The sequence below is a fragment of the Hemitrygon akajei genome, chromosome 16 (genome assembly GCF_048418815.1).
Source record: "Hemitrygon akajei chromosome 16, sHemAka1.3, whole genome shotgun sequence".
In the NCBI taxonomy this organism is placed as follows: Eukaryota; Metazoa; Chordata; class Chondrichthyes; order Myliobatiformes; family Dasyatidae; genus Hemitrygon; species Hemitrygon akajei.
This window is the reverse complement of record NC_133139.1, coordinates 29,578,160-29,602,151: the sequence shown is the minus strand read 5'-3', so window position 1 is coordinate 29,602,151 and position 23,992 is coordinate 29,578,160. Positions and strand designations below refer to the sequence as shown.

General features: G+C 40.6%; 1 protein-coding gene across 2 annotated transcripts in view; it reads left to right on the top strand.

Moving 5' to 3' along the window:
* The window catches only part of acer1 (alkaline ceramidase 1), a 34,282-nt gene extending 10,602 nt beyond the window's left edge, over positions 1-23,680 (top strand). For both annotated transcript variants that reach the window (XM_073068579.1, XM_073068580.1), the window contains 3 exons: positions 9,163-9,300; positions 12,938-13,075; positions 19,782-23,680. In XM_073068579.1, coding sequence (XP_072924680.1) covers positions 9,163-9,300; positions 12,938-13,075; positions 19,782-19,959 — 454 coding nt within the window. In that variant the 3' untranslated portion in view covers positions 19,960-23,680. The remainder of the gene's footprint in view (positions 1-9,162; positions 9,301-12,937; positions 13,076-19,781) is intronic.
* The last annotated feature ends 312 nt before the right edge of the window (positions 23,681-23,992 follow it).

The window sequence follows — 23,992 nt, the reverse complement described above, 5'->3', positions numbered from 1 at the left end:
AGTTCTGTATCCACAAAGCAATGTCCCCTTGGATCCCATGCCTCCTTACTTTCTCAATAAGCCTTGCATTGGGTACCTTATCAAATACCTCGCTGAAATCCATACACACTACATCTACGGCTCTACCTTCATCAATGTGTTGAGTTACATCCTCAAAAAAACTCAATCAGGATCATAAGGCACGACCTGTCTTTGACAAAGCCATGCTGACTATTCCTAATCATATTATGTCTCCTCAAATATTCATAAATCCGGCCTCTCAGGATCTTCTCCATCAATTTACCAACCACTGAAGTAAGACACACTGGACTATAATTTCCTGCGCTATTCTACTCCCTTTCTTGAATAAGGGAACAACATCTGCAACCCTCCGATCCTCTGGAACCTCTGGAACCTCTCCCGTTCCCATTGATGATGCAAAGATCATCACCAGAGGCTCAGCAATCTCCTCCCACAGTAGCCTGGGGTACATCTTGTCCCATCTCAGTGACTTATCCAACTTGATGCTTTCCAAAAGCTCCAGCACATCCTCTTCCTTAATATCTATATGCTCAAGCTTTTCAGTCCACTGTAAGTCAGCCCTACACTTGCCAAAATCCTTTTCCCTTGTGAATACTGAAGCAATGTACTCATTAAGTACCTCTGCTATCTCCTCCGGTTCCATACACACTTTTCCACTGTCACACTTGATAGGTCCTATTGTTTCAAGTCTTATCCTCTTGCTCTTCACATTCTTGTTGAATGCCTTGGGGTTTTCCTTAATCCTGTCCGTCAAGATCTTCTCATTGCCCCTTCTGGCTCTCCGAATTTCATTCTTAAACTCCTTCCTGCTAGCCTTATAATCTTCTAGATCTCTATCATTACCTAGTTTTTTTTAACCTTTTGTAAGCTCTTCTTTTCTTCTTGACTAGATTTACAGCAGTCTTTGTACACCACAGTTCCTGTACCCTACCATCCTTTCCATGTCTCATTGGAACATACCTATGCATAATCCCATGCAAATGTCCCTAAACATTTGCCACATTTCTTCCATACATTTCCCTGAGAACATCGGTTTCCAGCTTATGCTTGCAAGTTCCGACCTGATAGCTTCATTTTTCCCCTACTCCAATTAAACGCTTTCCTAACTTGTCTGTTCCTATCTCTCTCCAATGCTATGGTAAAGGAGATAGAATTATGATCACTATCTTCAAAATGCTCTCCCACTGAGAGATTTGACACCTGTCCAGGTTCATTTCCCAATACCAGATCACGTACATCCTCTCCTCTTGTAGGCTTATCTACATGTTGTGTCAAGAAACCTTCCTGAACACTCCTAACAAATTCCACCCCATCTAAGCCCCTCACTCTAGGGAGATGCCAGTCGATATTTGGGAAATTAAAATCTTCCATCATGACAATCCTGTTATTACACCTTTCCAGAATCTGTCTCGCTATCTGCTGCTTGATGTCCCTGTTACTATTGGGTAGTCTATAAAAAACACCCAGTAGAGTTATTGACCCTTTTCTGTTCCTAGCTTCCACCCACAGAGACTCCGTAGACAATCCCTCAATAATTTCCTCCTTTTCTGCAGCTGTGACATTATCTCTGATCAACCTTGCCATGTAGATATTCTCATCCTGCACTGTCAGAATTCTTGGCCTTTTCTTATGCAGATACATGAGCTCCGACCTGGGCAAGCTTAGTCCTAATGAATTGTACTTTTCACTACCTCACTACCCCGCAGGTGTGTCTTTGACCCAGTCCAGGGACAGAATTTTTCACAAACCTTCAGCTTTCTTTTCTCTTGGCTATACCTAGCTTCTACTTCCATTTTCCAATTTTGCAGGTACCTGCTCCAATCCCCTTGCAATTCCCAAACTTTTAACCTCTTTTCAGTCCCCTGCGCATATTCCGAATCAAACCTGGCCTGACTTGTCCAAGCTTGAGAGTTTGCAGCCCAGCAAATTACAGTTGTGGAGTAGCGCTCAGATCAGGCAGCACTGTGGGACAGCTAGTAGAGCTAGTATGTCTCATAGCACTGGAGATCCAAGTTCAATTCTGACCCTTGCTGCTGTTGTGGAGTTTGCTTGTTCTTCCTGTAACCACATGGGTTTCCTTTGGGTGCTCTGTTTTTGTAGCAGGTAGGTTAATTGGCCATGCAAGCAATTTTGGCTGATAACAACCTGCAAAGGTACATAAATACTATTGATAATCCATGGGTGAAATTGACTCTTAAAATATGGAAAACTACTATAAAAGAATATAATCGAGAGGGAGATATTGCAATTCTCAAATGGTGTGCATATGACTCGGATTTTACACCAAATAAATTGGATGCTAGATTTAAGGACTGGACAGCTAAAGGAATAACAGTTCTTTGCAACATATTGAAAGAAGGAACACTGTTCAGTTTTGAAATGCTTAAAGAGAAACACTTATTAGAAAAACAAGATTTTTATCGGTATTTACAGATGTGACAATATGTTAATAAGACGCTTAAAAATGTAACCAAGGCAAGTACATGCTTGATAGAGCTATTTAGAAAAGCATATAATTCAGATAATGGTAATAGAATCATTTCAAGCATGTATAAGGGGTTGTCAAATCTTAAAACATATTCGACTTCATACATTAAAACAAAATGGGAGAAGGAGGGAGGGATAATTTTATCTGAGGAAGAATGGACAACAATATGGAGGTATCAGTGGAAGTGTACCAGTTCACAGAAATGGAGGGAGTTTGGATGGAAAAACTTGATAAGATATTTTATTACACCCTCTCAGAAATCCCATTATGATAGTAACCTCCCTGTTTGCTGGAGAAATTGTGGAAATCAAAATGCAAATCATTATCATATTTTTTGGGACTGCCCTGTTATCAAAAACTATTGGAGGGGGATACACAATGCCCTACAAAACATCTTTAAATATGAAATACCCTTGGAGAGTAAGACCATATATTTTGGATATATACCTCAAGAATGGTTGAAAAGAGATAAATATTTAATGAATATACTGTTGGTGGCTGGTAAAAAGACTCTTACTAGGAAATAGTTATCACAGGAGAGCCCAACTTTAAATACATGGATGGAAATTACAATGGACATTTACAAAATGGAGAAGATAACAGCATCTGTTAATCATAAGCTGGAACAATTTGATTCATACTGGGAAAAATGGTTTAACTACATAATGCCTCATAGGCCTGATTTTATTCTCACAAATCAATGAATCTGTTGTAAAAAAAAATCACTCCCTACTTGTACATAGTCCTTTCCTTTTGCTTGTTTTTTCTCACCACTCTTTTCTATGAGTGTATACCTCAGATAAATACTTTGTGGAGATTTGTGATATATATGATTATATGATATATATGTACAATGTCTGAAATACATCTTATGGAAAATTTGTTTGATGAACTTCAATTAAAAAAAATAACAAAAAAAAGGTTAATTGGCCATTATAATTTGCCCCTGGTAGGTTAGTGGTAGAATCTGGACAGAGATGATGACAGTTTGGGGGGAATAAACATAGGATCAGCACAAAAGAGTATTAATGGTCAGTGCAGACTTGATGGGCAGAAGGGCCTGTTTCCCTGATGTAACTCTGTATGAAATGAAACAGTTCGGGTGTAGAGTAATTGGTCTCTTACACAGGTGTTTAAAGTTCTGTGACCTCTAAAACCATGTGATTTGTTTATATCCAGACTATAGATGATTTTATTCAAGCTTATCTTCTTCTAAGATCTATGCTCTTACAGAAGCAGAAGGAAGCTTGTTCAAAGGTTTCAAAGGTACATTTAATGTCAGAGAAATGTATACAATATGCATCCTGAAATTCTTTTTCTTCGCAACCATCCACAAAAACAGTGGAGTGCCCCAAAGAATGAATGACCGTTAAATGTTAGAACCCCCAAAGGCCCCCCTCCAACTCCCCCCTCCCATGTGTAAGCAGCAGCAAAGTAACGACCCCCCGACCAACAAAAAACCCCCCGCCAAGCACTCAAGCATGCAGCAAAGCATCAATAAAGGCACAGACTTGCAGTACCCCAAAGACCACTCGTTCACCCGGTAATTCGACATACCACAGGCTCTCTCTCTCCCTGATAAAGGAAAAAGAGGTGTCCCCGTTTCACAGAGCTTATAATGTCATTAAACCAAAAGGCAATATTTTATTTATTTTATTTTATTGAGATATAGCGTGGAATAGGCCCTTCTGGCCCTTTGAACCATGCCGCCCCTGAATTATCCCTAGCCTAATCATGGAACAATTTACAATGACCAATTAACCTACCAATTGGTACATCTTTGGGATGTGGGAGGAAACCAGAGCACCTGGAGGAAACGGTGTATGATAGAAGTTCACCATAAAATGAAGTTAATGTAATACCTCTATCAAGTTTCCTTTTGAAAGATACCAGTACGTAACAGTTTAGCGAAATGAAAATTAGGCCTGCACCGTCGGTGACCTCCCTATTGCTCATCTGCATGCAGACCCTCAGCAACACCCTTTAAAAACATGGTGTCAGTTTCTTCCACTGCATTAACCCCGTTTGTTGAAGAAAACCAACACACTGCGGTTGCTGGAAGTCTGACTTAAAAACAAAATGCCTGGAATATACAGCAGGTCAGGGAGCACCTGTGCAAAGAGGAAGAGACTTAACATTTTGGGTCAAAGATGCTGCCTGAGGGACTGAGGGTATTTTTCTTTATCAATATTGTTCCTTTTTTTAAAATTGGTCACAGTTGTTGTGCTGTATTAGATGAACATTAAATTCCTCCAGCTAAAGTCATGGAAAAAGAGAATCCATAGCCTTCAGCTCCATGACCAATGATGTTCTCTAAGTATCTAATCCATCTCCCTTCTGACATTAATTTGAAATGAAGCAATTTGATTGCAGCTTGATGCCACACCTAATCTTCAGGCCTGCTATATCCATCTTTGTAACAAAATCTATCTTTAATACCTTTCTTTGCACCTCTGTGGTTGAAACCCTTTCATACCTTTGTTATGCTATTGTTGACTACTAAAATACACTTAGACTATAACACCATAAGATATAGGAGCAGAATTAGCCATTTGCCCCGTCGAGTCTGCTTTGCCATTGCATTATGGCTGACCCAAATTTCCTCTCAGCCCTGTCTCCTGCTTTTCCCCATATCTCTTCAAGCCTTGATTAATCAAGGATCTATCAAACTCTGCCTTAAATAAACATAAAGACTTGGCCTCCACAGCTGCCAATGGCAAAGAATTCCCCAGATTCAACTCCTCTGGCTAAAGAAATTCCTCCACATTTCCATTCTAAAAGGATGGCCCTCTATTCTGAGGCTGTGCCTTCTGGTCTTAGACTCTCCCACCATAGGAAACATTCTCTCTATATCCACTCTATTAAGGCCTTTCACCATTTGATAGGTTTCATTGAGGTTGACCCTCATTTTTCTGAATTCCAATGAATATAGTCTCTTTGCACTCTTCATATGACAAGCCATTCAATCCTGGAATCATTTTTGTGACCCTCCTTTGAACCCTGACCAGTTTCAGCACATCCTTTCTAAGATATGGGGCCCAAAACTGCTACCACACTCCAAGTAAGCTGTCACCAGTGCTTTATAAAGTCTCAACATTATATCCTTGCTTTTATATTCTAGTCTTCTTAAAATGAATGCTAACATTGCATTTATCTTCCTCACAACAGACTCAAAGTGCAAATTAATCTTTAGGGAATCCTGCACAAGGTCTCCCAAATCTCTCTGCACTTGTTTTTTTTTGTTGTATTTTCTCTCTATTTAGAAAACAGTCAACCCTTTCATTTCTTCCACCAAAGTGCATAACCATATACTTCCCAACATTGCATTTCAGCTGCTACTCATTTGCCCATTTGCCTAATCTGTCTTGCCTCTCTACTTCCTTAAAATTACCTGCCCCTCCACCTATCTTCATATCATCTACAAACTTTGCAACAAAGTCATCAATTCCATCATCCAAATCATTGACATATAATGTAAAAACAATCAGTCCCAACACAGACCCCTGTGCCAACATCACCAGTCACCCGCGGCCAGCGAGAAAAGGCACCCTTTATTACTGGGTAGCTTACTTTCGTATTCCATCTTTACCTTCTTAATAACTGTTTAGTTGCTTTCTGTTGGTTTTTAAAAGCTTCCCAATCCTCTAACCTCCCACTAACTTTTGCTCTATTATATGCCCTCTCTTTGACTTCTCTTGTTAGCCACAGTTGAGTCATTTTGCCTTTAGAATACCTCTTCCTCTTTGGGATGTATATATCCTGCGCCTTCCAAATTGCCTCCAGAAATCCCAGCCATTGCTGCTCTGCCATCATCCCTGCCAGTGTTCTTTTCCAGTCAATTCTGGCCAACTCCTCTCTCTTGGCTCTGAAATTCCCTTTACTCCATTGTAATACAGGTAATCTGACTTTACCTTCTCAAATTTCAGGTGAATCTGATCATATTATGATCACTTTCCCCTAAGGGTTCTTTTACCTTAAGCTCTCTAATCAATTCTGGTTCATTGCACAACACCCAATCCAGAATAGCTGATCCTCTGGTGCACTCAGCCATGAGCTGCTCTAAAATTCCAACTCGTAGGCACTCTAGAAATTCCGCCTCCTGTAATGCAGCACCAACCTGATCTTCCCCAGAGAGCTGTGGAAGCTACTACACTCAATAAATTCAAAACGGAGATAGACATTTTCCTGGATAAAAATGGCATTAGGGGATACGGTGAGCGAGCAGGTAAGTGGACATGAGGCTAGGTTTAGATCAGCCATGTGATCTCCTGGACCAGTTTTCGATAGCCTGGATGGGTCGGAGAGGAATTTTCCAGATTTTTTCTCCTCAATTGGCAACTCGGTTTTTTTTCCCCGGGTGATCACATGGGTTTGGGCGGGATGAATAATAAAATAAAATGGGCGGCATGGTGCCCTGTTGGTTGGCACTGTTGCCTTGTGGGATTCGGTGAAAACTAGAGTTAAGATTGGATCAGCCATGATCTTGTTGAATGGCAGAGCAGGCTTCGGGGGCCAATTGGCCTACTCCTGCTCCTATCTCTTATGTTCTTATGTTCTTATGTTCCCATCTACCTGCATATTGAATTCCCCCGAGACAATTGTAACATTGTTCTTTTAGCATGCACTTTCTATCTCCCATTGTAATCTGCAGACCAGGTTTTTACTACTGTTTGGGAGTTATACCCTCACAGTTTCTTAGCTCTCTCCACAATGATTCAACACCTTCCGACCCTATGTCACCTCTTTCTAATGATTTGATTTCATTTTTTACCAACAGAGCAACGCCACCCCCTTTGCTTTCCTGCCTGTCCTTTCGATACAATGTGTACTCCTGGACAGTAAGCTCAGAGCTATAATCTTTCGGCCATGATTCAGTGATGCCTACAATATCATACCTGCCAATCTGCAACTGTGCTGAAAGTTCATCTACCTTATTCCATGTACTGTGCACATTCAGATACAACACCTTTAGTCCTGCATTCACCCTTTTTGCTTTTGTTCACCTTTTATGTTGCAACTCACCCCTTTGACTGCAATTTTGCCCCATCAACAGCCTCTCCACACTACACATTGCCTCTGTTTGTGAAGCAGCTACCTCATCTTCAGCACTTTCCTACAATACTTCTCACATTGAAATACGTGCAGCTCAGAACACTAGTGGTACCATGCTCAGCCTTCCAAAACCTAACATATCTGAAGTCTCACCAACATCTGCCTCCACAACCTCTCCACTAACTGTTCTGGCACTCTGATTCCCACCCCCCCCCGCAACTCTAGTTTAAACCCCACCGTGCAGCATTAACAAACCTTCCCACTAGGATATTAATCCCCCTCCAATTCAGGTGCAAACGGTCCCTTCCGTACAGGTCCCACCTTCCCTGAAAGAGAGCCCAATGATCCAAAAATATTACGCCCTCCCTCCTACACCAACTCCTTAGCCATGTGTTAAACTGTATAATCTTCCTAGTTCTGGCTTCACTAGCACATGGCATGGGTAGAAATCATGAGATCACAACCCCGGAGGCCTGGCCCTTTAACTTGGCACTTAACTCCATGAAGACCCTATGCAGAACCTCATCACTTGTCCTACACACGTCATTGGTACCTATATGGAGCCCGACTTCTGGCTGTTCACCTTCCCACTTAAGAATGCTGAGGACTCGATCTGAGATATCCTGGACCCTGGCACCCAGGAGGCAACATACCATCCGGGAATCTCGTTCTCACCCACAGAACCTCCTGACCATTCCCCTAACTAACGAACCCCCTTCTTCTCCCTTCCCTTCTGAGCAGACTTGGTGGCAGAGACCTGACCACTGTGACTTTCCTCCATTAGGTCACCCCTCCAACAGTATCCAAAGTGATATACCTGTTGTTGAGGGGGAAGGCCACAGGGGTATTCTGCACTGGCTTCTTAACCCTTTTCCCCTTCCTTCCTGTCACCCAGTTTCCTGTGCTCTGCACCTTGGATGTAACTATCTCTCTATATGTCCTGTCTGTCACCCCTTCAGCCTGTTGGATGATCCAGAGTTTATCCATTTCCAGATCAAATTTCTTAACGTGGTTTGTTAGAAGCTTCTATGGGATGTACTTCTTGCAGTTGTAGTCATCAGGAACACTGGAGGTCTCCCCGCCTTCACGCATCCCTCAAGAGGAGCATTTCACTATCCTGCCTGGCATCTCTACTGTCCTAGCTGAGCAGATGTAAAGAACAGAAGGAAAATAAAACCTGAGTTTTCCTTTCCTTTCACTGCGAGAAGCCTTGAAGAGCTAAAGCCTCAAGATCACCACTCTGACTATGTCTGCTCAGACAATGGCCGCTGCACTTTCCCCTGCCTTCCTTACTTTAATTTGCTCTTACTAATCAGTCCCAAATGCCGAGTGGTTGCTGATCAAAGCTCTACTACACTGATGCTCCTGCCTTTTATCCTTGGGCAGTGGACCCCTCCTCTCCAAACTTCCAATGACTGGATTGGCTGCTGGTCAAAACTCTCAAAACTTCTGGTTATCTTCCCTCATTCTACACTCTGCAAACTTGAAGTCATTGAAAACTGCATCCTGTTCATTCATTACCACTGTACTTGTACACCCATTATTGTTCAGAAATAATCCCTCTGTCCAAAGTTTACTGAAACATGTTTTCCTTTCTCTAGGAAATCTTTTTCATTGATTGTCTTCCTCATCGCACTGCTGAGCACAGTCCTGTCGTTTTATAGACCAACAGTGAATGCTTATGCACTGAACACTGTTGCCTTGCATGTCATTTATGTGATTACACTTGAACTGAGAAGGTAAGAACTTTATATAAATACTGTATTAAACATCCACTTTATGAAGTACAGGCGTAGAGCCCGGTGCGGACGTTTGACATGTGGTGCATTCAGAGATGCTCTTCCACACACCACCATTGTAACGTGTGGCTATTTGAGTTACTGTTGCCTTCCAGATATTCTGAAGTCTGTCCCAACTTTAAGCACTTTGAAATCGAGGCTTAAAACTTTTCTTTTCGCTGTAGCTTTTAATTAGAATCTACTGCACTGTAACTTTTATTGCTTTAGTTTTGCTTAAATTTATTCCCTTTATATTGCCTGAAATCTGATGTTTGATTTTTTCTATCTTGTTTTAAGTAAAGCACTTTGAACTGCCTTGTGTTTGCAAAGTGCTATACAAATAAACTTGCCTTGCCTCGTTGTGCTTTCCTGTCAGCTTGAACCAGTCTGGCCATTCTCCTCTGACCTCTCTCACTGACGGTGTTTTCACTGGAATTTTTGTTGTTGTTTTCACACCATTCTCTCTAAGCTCTAGACACTGTTGTGCATGAAAATGCAAGGAAGTCGGCAGTTTTTGAGATACTCAAAACTAACCCCGTCTGGCACCAACAATCATTCCAAGGTCAAAGTCACTTGGATTACATTTCTTCCCCATTCTGATGCTTGGTTTGAACAACAACTGAACTTCTTGGCCATGTCTGCATATTTTTATGCTTGCTGCCACGTCATTGGCTGATTAGATACTTGCATTAATGAGCAGGTGCACAGGTGTACCTAATAAAGTGGCCACTGGGTGTAATTAACATGGAACAATTAAAGATATTCGTTCTAATGTACTAACCTACATGGTAACTGATGATGATGAGGCCTCTGTCAGTCAGGGTCGATCATGGATCTTGTGTCCTAGCTGTCTAGACACACAAGCCTAGGCAATACAATAGGGAGAGCAAGCTGTTTCTCATGTAGCAAGCTACCCCCTCTCCAACCATGGCTGATGAGCCCCATTTGCCTGAAGTGACTTTTTTTCAGGCACCAATAACCTGCCTTTGCCCCTTCTCCTGTGAGTAGAAAGGGTTCCGCTGGGCTTAGTATCTAAACCACACGTGAAGGTCAGGAACTGGACTAGGTTTGAGACACCCACCATTGGGAGCATTTAATAGACAATAGGAGCTTGTCTCTACAAGCACTTCTGCCTATAACAACATTAAGGAACCTGGTTATTAAAGTATGGTATTTTATTGAAGTCTGGGACATGGTCCATTGTTTGTTAATTACATGTGAATATCATGTACCTTAAACAATTATTTTGACTGGGACAGTTTTGTGGAAAATTAATCCATTTTTCAGGATAGGTGTATCATGGGCAAGCTTAGCAAGGTCCATCTCTGAGTGCCCTGGAGAAAGTGGTAGCGAGCTGCTTTCCCAAACCATCGGACTATTCTGGTGAAGGTGGTCCTACATTGCTTCTGGTTGGGGTGTTCCAGGATTTAAGCTCAGTAATAAAACATAGAACAGTACAGCACAGTACAGGTACTTCAGCCTATGATGTTGTACCGACCTTCTGATCTACACCAAGATCAACCTAATGCTTCTCCCCCACATTGGTCTCCATTTTTAATTTCACCCATCTAAGAGTTTCATAGAGCTGCCATATTACCTCGGTCTCTTGACAAAGGAAGGCCATCACACACCATAAAACCACCCTATCAGCCTACACGGCAACTTTTTGGGATCTATGGGCGTGAACCCTAAGATCCACACTGCTAACAAGTTTGCCCACCACTGATGTAAGAATAGCTTGTTGACAATTCACACGTTACCTTTCCTGAACAAAGGATAATATTTGCTATCCTCCAGCGTTCTGATGCTACTCCAGTGGCCAGTGACAATGTAATGATCATTGCCAGTGGTGCAGCAATCTCTTGCCTTGCTTCCCACAGTAATCTGGGCCTGTGGGAGATATTTAGCCTGATGTTTTTTGGAAGTTCCAACTCATCCTCTTTCTTAGCCTCAGCATGTTTTGGCACATTAGACTGTTCTCAGCTGACCTCACATTTGTCAAGGTCCCTCTCACTGGTGAGAACTGAAGCAAAGTATTCATTAAGGACCTCTCCTATCTCCTCTGACTCCAGGCACATGTTTTCTCTTTTATTCCTGATTGGTCCTACCTTATCTATTAGAAATGTAGAAACATAGGAAATCCACAGCACATTGCAGGCCCTTCGGCCCACAATGTTGTGCTGACCATGTAACCTACTCTAGAAACTGCCTAGAATTTCCCTACCACATAGCACTCTATTTTTCTAAGCTCCATATACCTAAGAGGCTCTTAAAAGACTCTATTGTATCCACCTCTACCACTGTTGCGGGCAGTGCATTCCACGCACCCACCACTCTCTGTGTGAAAAACTTAACCTCTGACATCCCCCTTGTACCTACTTCCAAGCACCTTAAAACTGTATCCCCTTGTATTAGCCATTCGAGCCCTGGGAAAAAGCCTCTGACTATCCACATGATCAATGCCTCTCATCATCTTGTACGCCTCTATCAAGTCACCTCTCATCCTCCGTCGCTCCGAGGAGAAAAGGCTAAGTTCACTCAACCTATTCTCATAAGGCATGGTCCAATCCAGGCAACATCCTCGTAAATCTCTCTGCACTCTCTCTATGGTATTCACATCCTTCTTGTAATGAGGTGAACAGAACTGAACACATTACTGTACTCCAAGTGGGGTCGAACTAAGGTCTGACATCTCCTGTTGTCATTTTCCTGTTCTTCATGTACATGTAGGACACCTTAGTGTTTTCCTTCATCTTACTCACCAAGGTCTTCTCATGTGCCTTTCCAGTTCTCCTATGCCCCTTCTTAAGCTCTTTCCTGGTTATCTTAGAACTCTCAAGAGCCCTGTCTAATCTTTGTTTCCTAAACCTTTCTTCCTCTTGATTAAATGTTCCACCTCTCTTGTCAACTATAATTCCTTCACTCTAGCACCTTTTCCATGCCTCAATGGGATAAACCTATCAGGACCCCATGCAAGTTCTCTCCAAAACAATTGAATTACTTCTGTTGTATATTTCCCTGTTCCCAATTTACTCTCCCAAGTTCCTGCCCAACACCACCATAATTAGCCCTCCACAAATTAAATACCCTCCCATACTGTCCTCTCCTAAGGCTATGCTAAGCTCAGGGAGTTGTAGTTGCTCCCTGATGGAGGAAAGGCGTTCTCATATCTAAGGTTATTTCACTTATTTAACACTGGCTTAGTGATCTTTTCCAGTTTGTGGGTGTTAAGCAGATTCCAAAGAAAGGCACATTGACTCATACAGTAGAGCAAGTTGGAGATGACATCTTCTGGACTGATATTGCCGAGGTGTTGTCTACTGCTAATCCTGTAGTAATGTGCAAGGAAGGGTAAGCTGGCCAGCAATTGTTCAATGGGAGATGATCAGAGTGGGCTAGGGTTCGGAGTCGTCACTGGCCCCCGCTGAGAGATCTGGGCTATTGCAAAGAGAAAAGGCAAAGTGTATTAGAGTAGAAAATAGCTGAGAACTTTAATAAAAGTGATATATATATATGTATATGTATGGGAATAGTGATTAAAAGGAATGGAGTCAATCATAACATGGGTGAATCACAAAGATTTGTGTTTATTTTTCAGCTGTACAGACCAAAGAATAATTCATCTCGCCTTTGCCACTGTGGCTTGGTGGCTGGTAGCAATTTCTTGCTGGCTAAGTGATCGTTTACTCTGTGCTTTCTGGAGACAGATTAATTTTTACTACCTCCATAGCTTCTGGTAAAAAAAAAGTTTCAAAAATTTTTAGCATATTTTTTATTGCTTGCGATTTCAGATTTTTCTCATTGTGCTGATCAATGATATTTGTGGGTGATTTCAATCCTCTTTCTTAAGGTCCACTAGTTTAATCTAGATGATTCTGAAGCTTCTAGACACAAGCAAGAGAAAATCTGCAGATGTTGGAAATCCGAGCAACACACACAAAATGCTGGAGGAACTCAGCAGGCCAGGCAGCATCTGTGGGGGAAAAAGTACAGTTGAAGTTTCGGGCTGAAACCCTTCGCCAGTCCTGCCAAGTGTTTCAGCCTGAAATGTCGACTTTACTCATGTCCTAGATACTGCCTGGCCTGCTGAGTTCCTCCAGCATTTTGTGTGTGTGGCCTTAAACCTCCTAGACTCAAGTGACCATCTTTAATACCATTCATGTCTAGGTCAGCTGTTGTCATGTTCTTACAATAACAAACTGAAAAATCCTTCTACTAATTAACTTTGAAATTAGTGGATGTCTGATTGATTCAGTAGGATATCATGACATCAAACTTGGCTTTATACTTTGATGATTGTACTAAGGGGTTCAAAGTGAAGGCACTGATGGTATATTAGTACCAATATGATTGTTAAGCACCATTACATGGGTGAGAGGCCTTACTGCAACATATTTGACAAATGTACTGGAATTCTTGGATGATGTGACATTAAATAGGTGAGGAGAAAAGCAAGCAGACATGTCTGACTTGGATTTTCAGAATATTTTCAATATGTCTCGCATGGAAAGTTGGCCAACAAAGTCAGCACACATGGAATTTGGAGGTAATGTACTGACATGGATGGAGAATTGCTTTTGGGATAGATTAAAAGCAAGCATAAATAATCTTTCTCAGATTGACAGTCTGTTTACATCCCCAATTATTCAGCAACTTTCTTGAGGGGACCAAATGTCACATTTCTAGGTGTGCTAATGTAACAAAACTAGATGAGTTTGTGAATGAGGAGGAGGAGGGTGCTAAGGCCTCAAGGGGATTTGGACAAGCTGAGTGAACAGGTAGTTGCCATAGATCGTGCATCAATGTAAAAGTTATCTACACTGATACACAGAACAGACATAGAGGTTGTTTTTGTACCACAACCAGGTTCTCCTGGTGCCCACCATTTTCAATTACACTTCCCATTCCCACACTGGCATGTCTGGATTTAATTAACTGAAAATGCAATTCATTACCATATTGGCAAAGTAGAATGGAATATCATCCTGAGTATCTACACAGCTGTAGGTCATGGCTAGGGAGTGAAAAACCTGTACCTTGCAAATTTAAACCCAGCGACTACAAGCTTGTGAGCTTAACACACCAAAGCCATTGCAGAGAGACAAGCTGGATTGGTCTTGGTTAGATCGGGCATGAGCTTGATAGCCCCTTCTCTGCTGTAAGTTTTCTGTGAATTGTTTTATTCATTTTCACTTTCAGAACTTTAATTTTTCAGACAGATCAACCATATGTTCCAGTACCATTAACAACTTCACTTGAGAATAACAAACCTACCTGTAGATGACCTTGGACATTGTGAATTGAATTAGGCTTTCACTCAGAGGGGCTAGGCCTTGAATTGTTGTAATTAATTTAGTTTAATTTATTTATTGAGATACAGCCTTCTGGCCCATCAAGCAATGCCATCCAGCAATTCAGGATTTAATCCTAGCCCAATCACAGGACAAATTACAGTGCTGAATTAACCTCTCAACACGTATGTCTTGGGACTGTGGGAGGAAACCAGAGCGCCTGGAGAAAAGCCACACGGTCACAGGGAGAATGTACAAACTCCTTACAGACAGCAGCAGGATTTCTGACTATGAATCTCATTCATAGTCAGGAATTACTGCGAGACCCTTTAAAATTTTACAACCAAGCTTTCCTCGTGGTATTGATGTTATCAAAAGTACGATACACAGAGATTCAGTGAGAGCAAATAGAATTTAAAAATAACTTACCATGTTTCAAGGGTTGAATTTGTGATGATAGTTAGTGCAGGAACACTATGTCTGACATTTCAAATTCTGGAAGCAAATTGGAAGGCACAGAAGAACTATTCTAAAGGCAGGATGACACAACTGTGGCTGACAAGAAGTCAAAGTCAACATAAAAGCCAAAGAGAGGGCATATAGGAGACCAAAAATTAGTGGGAAGTTAGAAGATTGGGAAGCTTTAAAAAACCAACAGAAGGCAACTAAAAAAGTCATTAAGAAGGAAACGATGGAATACGAAAGTAAGCTTGACGATAATATTAAAGAGGATACCAAAAGTTTCTTCAGATACATAAAGTGTAAAAGAGAGAGGAGGAGGACAAGGAAATTGTGGACAAATTGAGTAAGTATTTTGTTTCAGTCTTTACTGTGGAAGACACTAGCAGTTTAGTGGAAGTTCGAGAGTGTAAGAGGTCAGAAGTGTGTGAAGTTGCCGTTACTAGGGAGAATGTTCTTGGGAACTTGAAGGTCTGAAGGTAGGTAAGTCACCTGGACCAGATAGTGTACACACCAGGGTTCTGAAAGATGTGGCTCAAGAGATTGTGGAGGTATTAGTAATGATCTTTCAAGAATCACTAGATTCTGGAATGGTTCTGGAAGACAGGAAAATTACAACTGTTACTCTTCAAGAGGGAAGAGAGGTAGAAGAAAGGAAATTATAGGCTACTTAGTCTGACCTCATTGGTTGGGAAGATGTTGGAGTTGTTTATTAATGATGTGGTTTCGGGGTACTTAGAGGCACATGATAAATAGGCCGTAGTCTATTTCCTCAAGGGAAATTCTTGCCTGACAAATCTGTAGGAATTATTTGAAGAAATAACATTCAGGGGAGACAAAGGAGAATTGGTGGATATTGTGTACTTGGATTTTCAGAAGGCCTTTAACAAAGTGCCACACATGAAGCTGTTTAACAAGTTAAGAGAACATGATATTACAGGAAAGATACTAGCACGAATAAGACATTGGCTGATTGGCAGGAAGCAAAGCGTGGGAGTAAAGCAAGCCTTTTCTAGTTGGCTGCTGGTGACTAGTGGTGTTACACAGGGGTCTGGGTCTGTGTTGGAACTGGTTCTTTTTATGTTATATTTCAATGGTTTGGATGATGGAATTGAAGACTTTGTTGCAATGTTTGCAGATGATACGAAGATAGGTGGAGGGGCAGGTAGTTTTGAGGAAGTATAGAGGCTACGGAAGGACTTGGACAGATTAGGAGAATGGGCAAAAGGAATACAGTGTTGGGAAATGTATTGTCGTGCACTTTGCTGTTGTCAGATGGGTGGTGAGAATGCTGGTGCTTTATGCTAGAATAAGAAAGGGGAGGGGGAGAGTTGTCGCTGTTTCCTGCTGCTGCTTGTGCATGGGAGGGGGCAGGGGAAGTTGGGGTTCATACATTTTTCCTGTCAGTCATTCTTTGGGGGTTTTTCCTCTGTTTCAAGGATGTCCGCGAAGAGTAAGAATTTCAGGTTGTATACTGTATACATTCTCTGATATTAAATGGAACCACTTAACCACTGAATGAAATAAAAAGGTAGACCTTGTTCTATATGGAGAGGTGGAAGGGGACTTGGGAGTCCCTGTGCAGGATTCCCTAAAGGTTAATTTGCAGGTTGAGTCAGTGGTGAGGAAGGCAAATGCAATGTTACCATTCATTTCAAGAGGACTAGAATATAAAAGCAAGGATGTAATGTTGAGACTTTATAAAGCACTGGCGAGGCCTCACGGAGTATTGTGACCAGTTTTGGGCCCCTTATCTTACAAAGGATGTGCTGAAACTGGAGAGCGTTCCACAGATGTTCACAAAAATGATTTCAGGATTGAATAACTTGTCAAATGAAGAGTGTTTGATGGCTCTGGGCCTGTATTCATTAGAATTCAGAAGAATGAGGGGTGACCTCACTGAAACCTATTGAATGTTAAAAAGTCTTAATAGTGTGGATGTGGAGAGGATGTTTCCTATGTTGAGAGAGTCTAAGACCAGAGGACTCAGCCTCAGAACAGAGGGGTATCCTTTTAGAATGGAGATGCGGAGGAAGTTCTTCAGCCAGAGAGAAGTGAATCTGTGGAATTCTTTGTCACAGGCAGCTGTGGAGGCCGAGTCTTTATGTATATTTAAGGCAGGGTTTGGCAGATTTGTGATTGGTCAGGGCATTGAGTGATATGGAGAGAAGTCAGGAGATTGGGGCTGAAAGGGAAAATATATCAGCCATGATGAAATGGTGGAAAAGACTTGATGGGCCAAATGGCCTAATTCTGCTCCTATATCTCATGGTCTTATGGTCTTATTTCAAAGGGAAAAGCAAAACTTCTTAATAATTTACTTCCTTCATTGTTATTTTACTTGCTTGACATTTGATAAATACTGTATGTCGCATAATTCTACTCTAATTCACAGTATAATAGAGTTAACATATGAAGAGTGTTTGATGGCTTTGAGCCTGCACTTTGAATGGAATGAAGGGAGATCTCATTGAAACCCATCAAATATTGAAATGCCTAGATAGAGTGGATGTTTCCTGTAGTGAAGGAGTCTATGAGCAGAGAGTACATCCTCAGAATAGAAGAATGTCCCTTTAGAACAGAGATGAAGAGGATCAAAGTACAGATATGTCACCACATACAACCCTAAGATTCATTTTCCTACAGGCATACTTAGCAAATCTATAGAATAGTAACTATAACAGGATCAATGAAAGATCAACTAGAGTGCCAGTCTTCAGCCAGAGACTGATGAATCTGTGAAATTCATTGCCACAGATGACTGTGAAGGCAAAGGACATTGGGTATATTTAAAGAGGAGGATGATAGGTTCTTGATTAGTAAAGATGTCAGAGGCTACAGGGAGAAGGCAGGAGAATGGGGTTGAGAGGGATAATAAATCAGCCAAGATCGGATGGCAGAGCAGACTCAATGGGCTGAATTTCTAATTCTGCTCCTATGTCCTATGGCCTAATGGAGTGTCGACAGCTCTCTGTCCAAGGTCTACTAGAAAATGTTGAGACAAATTGAGGTAGGGGGAATATGATTTCCATTGGCCTTTGGGGCCTTACATTTACATGCTTTAGACACCAAGTTCTTACATTGCTTCATGCAGGAGGTAGGAAATGGATGAAAATGAAAAGACCACAACAAATGAAAACTCAGCTCTTTTGAGTGAAAACATGATCAATTATTAATTTTCAATTCTTATAAGGACAGTCAGTTGCTCTCAAGTTAAGTAAGTTTCAGCATAAACTTACTCTTTCCTAGGTCATAATAATTTTTCATATTATTAATCTTTGTTAAAACTTATGACACTGAATTATTGTTCCAACCCAAGTATGACATTAAAATGTTAGTCGCCGGACCAGGCACTAAACAATACTAGTATGCTGCTGCCCTCTGCAGGGATATTGTGCTTTGGCCTCTGAGTGCATGTTCGAGCTTTCTACAGCTTCGAGTTTCAGCTGTGCACTCAGAGATGCAGTGTGCACACTACTGCTGTAACGCGTGGTTATTTGAGTTACTGTCGCCTTCCTGTCAGCTCGAACCAGTCTGGCCGTTCCCCTCTGACCTCTCACACCAAAAGGTGTTTTCACCCACAGAACTGGCGCTCTCTGGATGTTTTTTTGTTTCGCACACCATTCTCTGCAAAACTCTGGGGACTGTTGTGTGTGAAAATCCCAGGAGATCAGCAGTTTCTGAGATACTCAAATTAACCCCGTCTGGCACCAACAATCATTCTACTGTAAAAGTCACTTAGATCATATTTCTTCCCCATTCTGATACTTGGTCTGAACAACAATGAGTCTTGGCAACATCTCAATGAGTCCTGACCATGTCTGCATATGCTTATGCATTGAGTTGCTGCCATATGATTGGCTGATTAGATATTTACATTATCAAGCAGTGTACCTAACGAAGTGGCCACTGGGTGCCCTTCTTGACCAAGTCAGCTTTATTAATCAATCTATGTGTCTTTTAAAACATTTTTTTAATTGAATTTTCAAATAGGTTACAGAAAGAAAAAAAATTTATCAACCCTTCCCCCCTCCCCTTAACCCCTCCCCCCTAACATATCCCTATCGAAAAAAAAGAGAAGAAAAAAGAAAGAAAGAAAGAATGCCTGGATATCGGAAGATCCCCACATGCTCCATGGAATTCATAATAGCTTTAATATGTATATTTATTTCTTTCCCCAGATAACCAATAATTTTATCTTCGGAGCACCTATATATTTAATCCTATTTTTTGTAAATAAGGGTGCCAAATTTTCAGAAATATTTCATATTCATCTCTTAAATTATAAGTAATTTAGGAAATTATAAGTAATTTAAAAATCTATGTGTCTTTAAGACAAATTACAAACGCTATAGCAGGGGTAGGCAACCTTAAGCACAAATGATTTTCTAACGTGCGTTATTCACTAAATTGAGGCCAAGCATAACTAGATGTATTTAAATGTATAGTTCCCATATTTCAGGTTTTTTATGGCATTTATCTGCTCATTAATACATGATCCGGCCCACAGAGGCAAGAAGCTTGCCGACCCCTGCTCTGTAGCTTACTGGTCTGCTTACGTGGCTATGAAATGTTTGCACTGTGTTTGGTCTTTGGGTTTAAGTGTGAAGGAAACCAAAGAACATCAAAGAACCAGTGTACTCCCAAAATTGCTACACGATTTATTTTATTCTTCTGTATTTTCTTTTCTAGGCATGTGCTGATTAATATGGCAGTTATCCATGGAGCAACGCTCTTTGCATATTTTGACGCATTTTATGAAATTCCGGAGACCAAACCAGAAGTGAAGTATTGGCCCAAAAACTGGCGCTTCCTGGGTCTGCCATATCTTGCTATAAAAACCAAGGATCCTTTCCAAAAAATCTTTTGATGGGGTTGTGCAATGTTAAGTCATGTTACACATGTTATTATTCAATGCCTACATATACTAGCTATGAGGTTCTCATGTGGGAGTGTTAATTATGGTCAAAGGAATGAGTCTAATGTGAAATGATTTATTTGTCACACTGTTAGTTATTACTATTAAGCGGATAGAAATGTTGTCAAACTTTCAAGTTTGGAGTATGTATTTCTGTTTCAATCATATCCAATTGATTATGATTTTGTGAATTCTGGCTTCATAGGTGAAGTCTAGAAGTTATTAAAATACCTTCTAACCCAGTGTCAGTATAAAAGAAGATGCAGGAAACACTCAGGAAATCAGGCAACACCTGTGAAAAAATAAGTAGTTGATGTTTCAGATTGGGGACTTTTTCTCAGAATTGGGAAAAGTTAAGAGTGGTCCCAAGCAGAAAAGCTGATAAGGGGAGGGAAGAATTTAAAGGGGACGTCTGTGAGGCCAGAGGGTTGAAGTGGCAAAAGAGATGATGTTGTGAGGGGACTTTGGATTGGTTAGGCACCTTCTGTGCTGTAAATAGAATACACTGTGACTGACCATAGAAATGTCCTAATATTAATTCTTGTCCTGCATCACTCTTCTTTTTAATAGTTAATCTCTCCTGCCTTCCCTCCATCACTTTTCAGTAACCCCCCCCCCCCATTTCTGTGGACCTTTTTCCAGTTACGGGGTAAGATCAGTGGCCCAAAATTTCCCATTTCTGCTTCCCTCTGCATAAATAGCATCTACTGAGTGCTTCCAGCATCCACAGTACTTTTCTTTCCAGGTTAACTCTAATCGATGTATAGCAAGGTTTATAAAAGAGAGAAGCTACTTCTGACAGAGTATTCCAGTTTTGTAGGCAGCCAACCTTTGTGAGACTGCAGGAGGAATGAACTCCTAAAAATGTACTGTGAACTGAGAGAACCTATCAAACTGAGGACAAAATCCAATAGAACTATTAATGAACACCTCCTCTAGAAATGACAGGAATGGTAATCTTTTTAAGTGTGTCCACTGTAAAAAAAAAGTTTGCTGTTACCAATGCTTATCACTCAATGTAGAAGTAACCAGTCAATTAGAAAGTCTGAGTATTGAAATCCCACCTTCAGTTGAGCAGCTCAGTTTATAATACAGAAAGTGGCTGACTGTTAAGTCTTAATGTTTCCTTTTTATTCTTTTATATTACTCTTCAAATTCTTATTCAATTACATTTTAAGTAGTCAATAGCCACTCAGTTATTCAAACAATATGCAAACTTTTAATTTTATAATAATTGTCATTGTGAAAAACTTCGTTTATCTAATGATAAGCCAGAAAGACTCTTGATGATGAAATGGTATAATTGCATAACTCTGTGGTTGTTTGTTAAATTTGACTCCACACCCCTTTATTCCTGATTCACTAGAGTAGAAATATCTTTCATGATATACGCAAAACTCAATCCTGCTTTAATCGATTTCCAAGCCAATTGATGACTGTTGTGTTTTTTACCAAACTGTATCCTTAAGACAACCAGAGAAGTGAATCTTGCATTGAAACCAGAACTGGAGCATTACAACATTGACGTAATGTAGGATACGTAGAATTCCTTGCCACTAGCGGAATACCAGACAAAAACCATTCAGAAAATCAGAAATAATTGACTAACAGTTTGAATATGCAGTATTATATATCAACATTCATACACAGGCCAAGCTTATTAGCAGATGCACTATTTTTGACAATTAAATATATTAAATTCAAGAATTTGATAGAGACTAGGTTAGAGTTTTAATGAGACCAAGGGTACAGCAGAGTAATGCTTAAGTTACTGAGTGAGCACCTAGATACATAAGTTCAAATTCCACAACAGCCGATGAATTTAAATTCAAGCAACTAAATAAATCTGGCATAAGCAGCTATGGTAAACATTAAAATTTCAGACTGTTGTGAAACCCCTTCTTACTTACTAATGCCCTTCAAAGAAAGAAATCCACTGCCCTTTTCGGTCTAGCAGGCTTTGTACCTCCAGGCCCACAACAATATATTTAACTCTTAACTGCCCAGCAAATGTTCAGTCAATATATCCAGGCCTTGCTGGTGAGGTCCATATTCTGTGAATGAATACCTGGCAATATAAATGCAGAGGAATTTTCTGAGCTCTGTCCAATATGCTATCACTTCCAATGCAGGAAAGAAAAGCACAACTGCTTCCTTCATTTGCAGCGTGCAGTTACAGAATCTAGGAGATTGTTTTCTGTGTAACACTGGGAGTATAACCTTCCAGAAAGTGTTGCTCTTCACCACTACCGTTTAGGGACTGTATAATTCTCAAGGATCAACTTTATTAACAAGTACATTTACATGAATTGGGAATTTGCTGTGGAGTGCTGGTCAGAGTGTGACATGCAATAAAAAACAACATTCAACAATTACAAACAATTAGATAAATAAGTTAGAAGTTAAAGGATAGATATAAAATAAAAAGTGTCGAAGTGCATAAGTACCAGGATGTATTTACAATGTAAATAGCATTATACAACAATTATTCTATATTTCAAACCAGAACATTGAAATCCAAAATCTATATGTTTTATCTAAACCAAGTGTGCAGACTTCTGTCAGTATGAGAAGGTACAGCATCTAGTGTTGGGAATTTAATCTACACATACCAGTTTTGTTCAGGACTAAACTAATGCATGTTTTGGCTTTGCATCCTTTTCATTTCCTTTTGGAAGCTACTGGTGACTGGCCATCTGTGTTCATGTTGCTTCTTAATTGCTTTACAACTTTTAAGAGCCTTCTATAGGGACTACAAAAGCTTCTGATTCCAGTCTATCTATTCCCTTTCTTCCTGGATCTCTTCCTTCTGCTTTCTTGCCTTTTAAACTCCCCATTCCAATTGACTTATGCAGATCTGCCTTCCTGGAGAGAATGAAAAGATGCTCTTTCCTCTGTCATAAAATCCATGAAAGAAAATCCCTTTCTGGAATGAACTGCCCTTTAAAAAGTAGTAGTCTCAAGCATACATGAAATATTTTGATGAAAGCCATACTAGCCTGGCTAGTTCATGTCTCTCAGTGTCTCTGATCAATCAGCTACAGAGGGCCATAAAGCAACTCTATTGTTTATCTCATGGCTAACTTCACAAACAATTGGGCCCCATCAATCTGTCTCTTGGCCTGCTGTCAGTTTTATGACACATACAGTTCCTGTGTTGGCCACTTGTTGGTTCTCTCAAGTGTGATTTCCTGTACCTCATGTTCTTTAGATCTCAGCTTCCTCAGACTATTGCTATTTAACTTTTTAGGGTTTCCTGGAATTCATTGCTAGGAGTTCCACAATTACGATATATATCCCTTTGCAGAAGCTGTGATATTTTGGCATCTTAGCCATTCTCTCAGCTCCTGTCACATTTAATGCCTAATCTCTCCGGCCTTCCCTGACTGATTTTATTCTTCCTATTAATTTGCTGGGAAAACAGTGTAGAGGTTTTTTTGGCATTATCTAAGCAGAATTTTTCCAATATATAGTATTTCTTGTACATCAAATGTTGGATTTCAACTAAACATTAAACAGTGTAGTGTGGGATTGGATTGGACGGCGACAGTCTGAACAAAGGTGCAGGATTCTCACAGGAAACTTCGAAGAATGAACTTTGATCAATGGTGACACAGTTGCATCATTGCAGAAATTGATGGCTTTATAAATAAAAGTTTTATTTAAAGTCGTACTTCGTCTTGCTAGAGAGTTTTTCATTCTGCTTTTTATAAAGACAGAGAGGTGATATGAAAGATTATGGTAGTGTGCATGTGAAGGGGTTACCCATATTACGTTATAGTTTAGCTTGATACCGGGGAGGTAAAAGTGCGCTTCCAGTTGAGGAAGATGTGCAGTTCAATGCATTACCTCTTCACACCGTTACTGTCGGGAAGGAGGTACAGAAGCCTGAAGACACACACTCAGTGATTCAGGAACAGCTTCTTCCCCTCTGCCATCTGATTTCTAAATGGACATTGAACCCGCGAACACTACATGGAGAGTC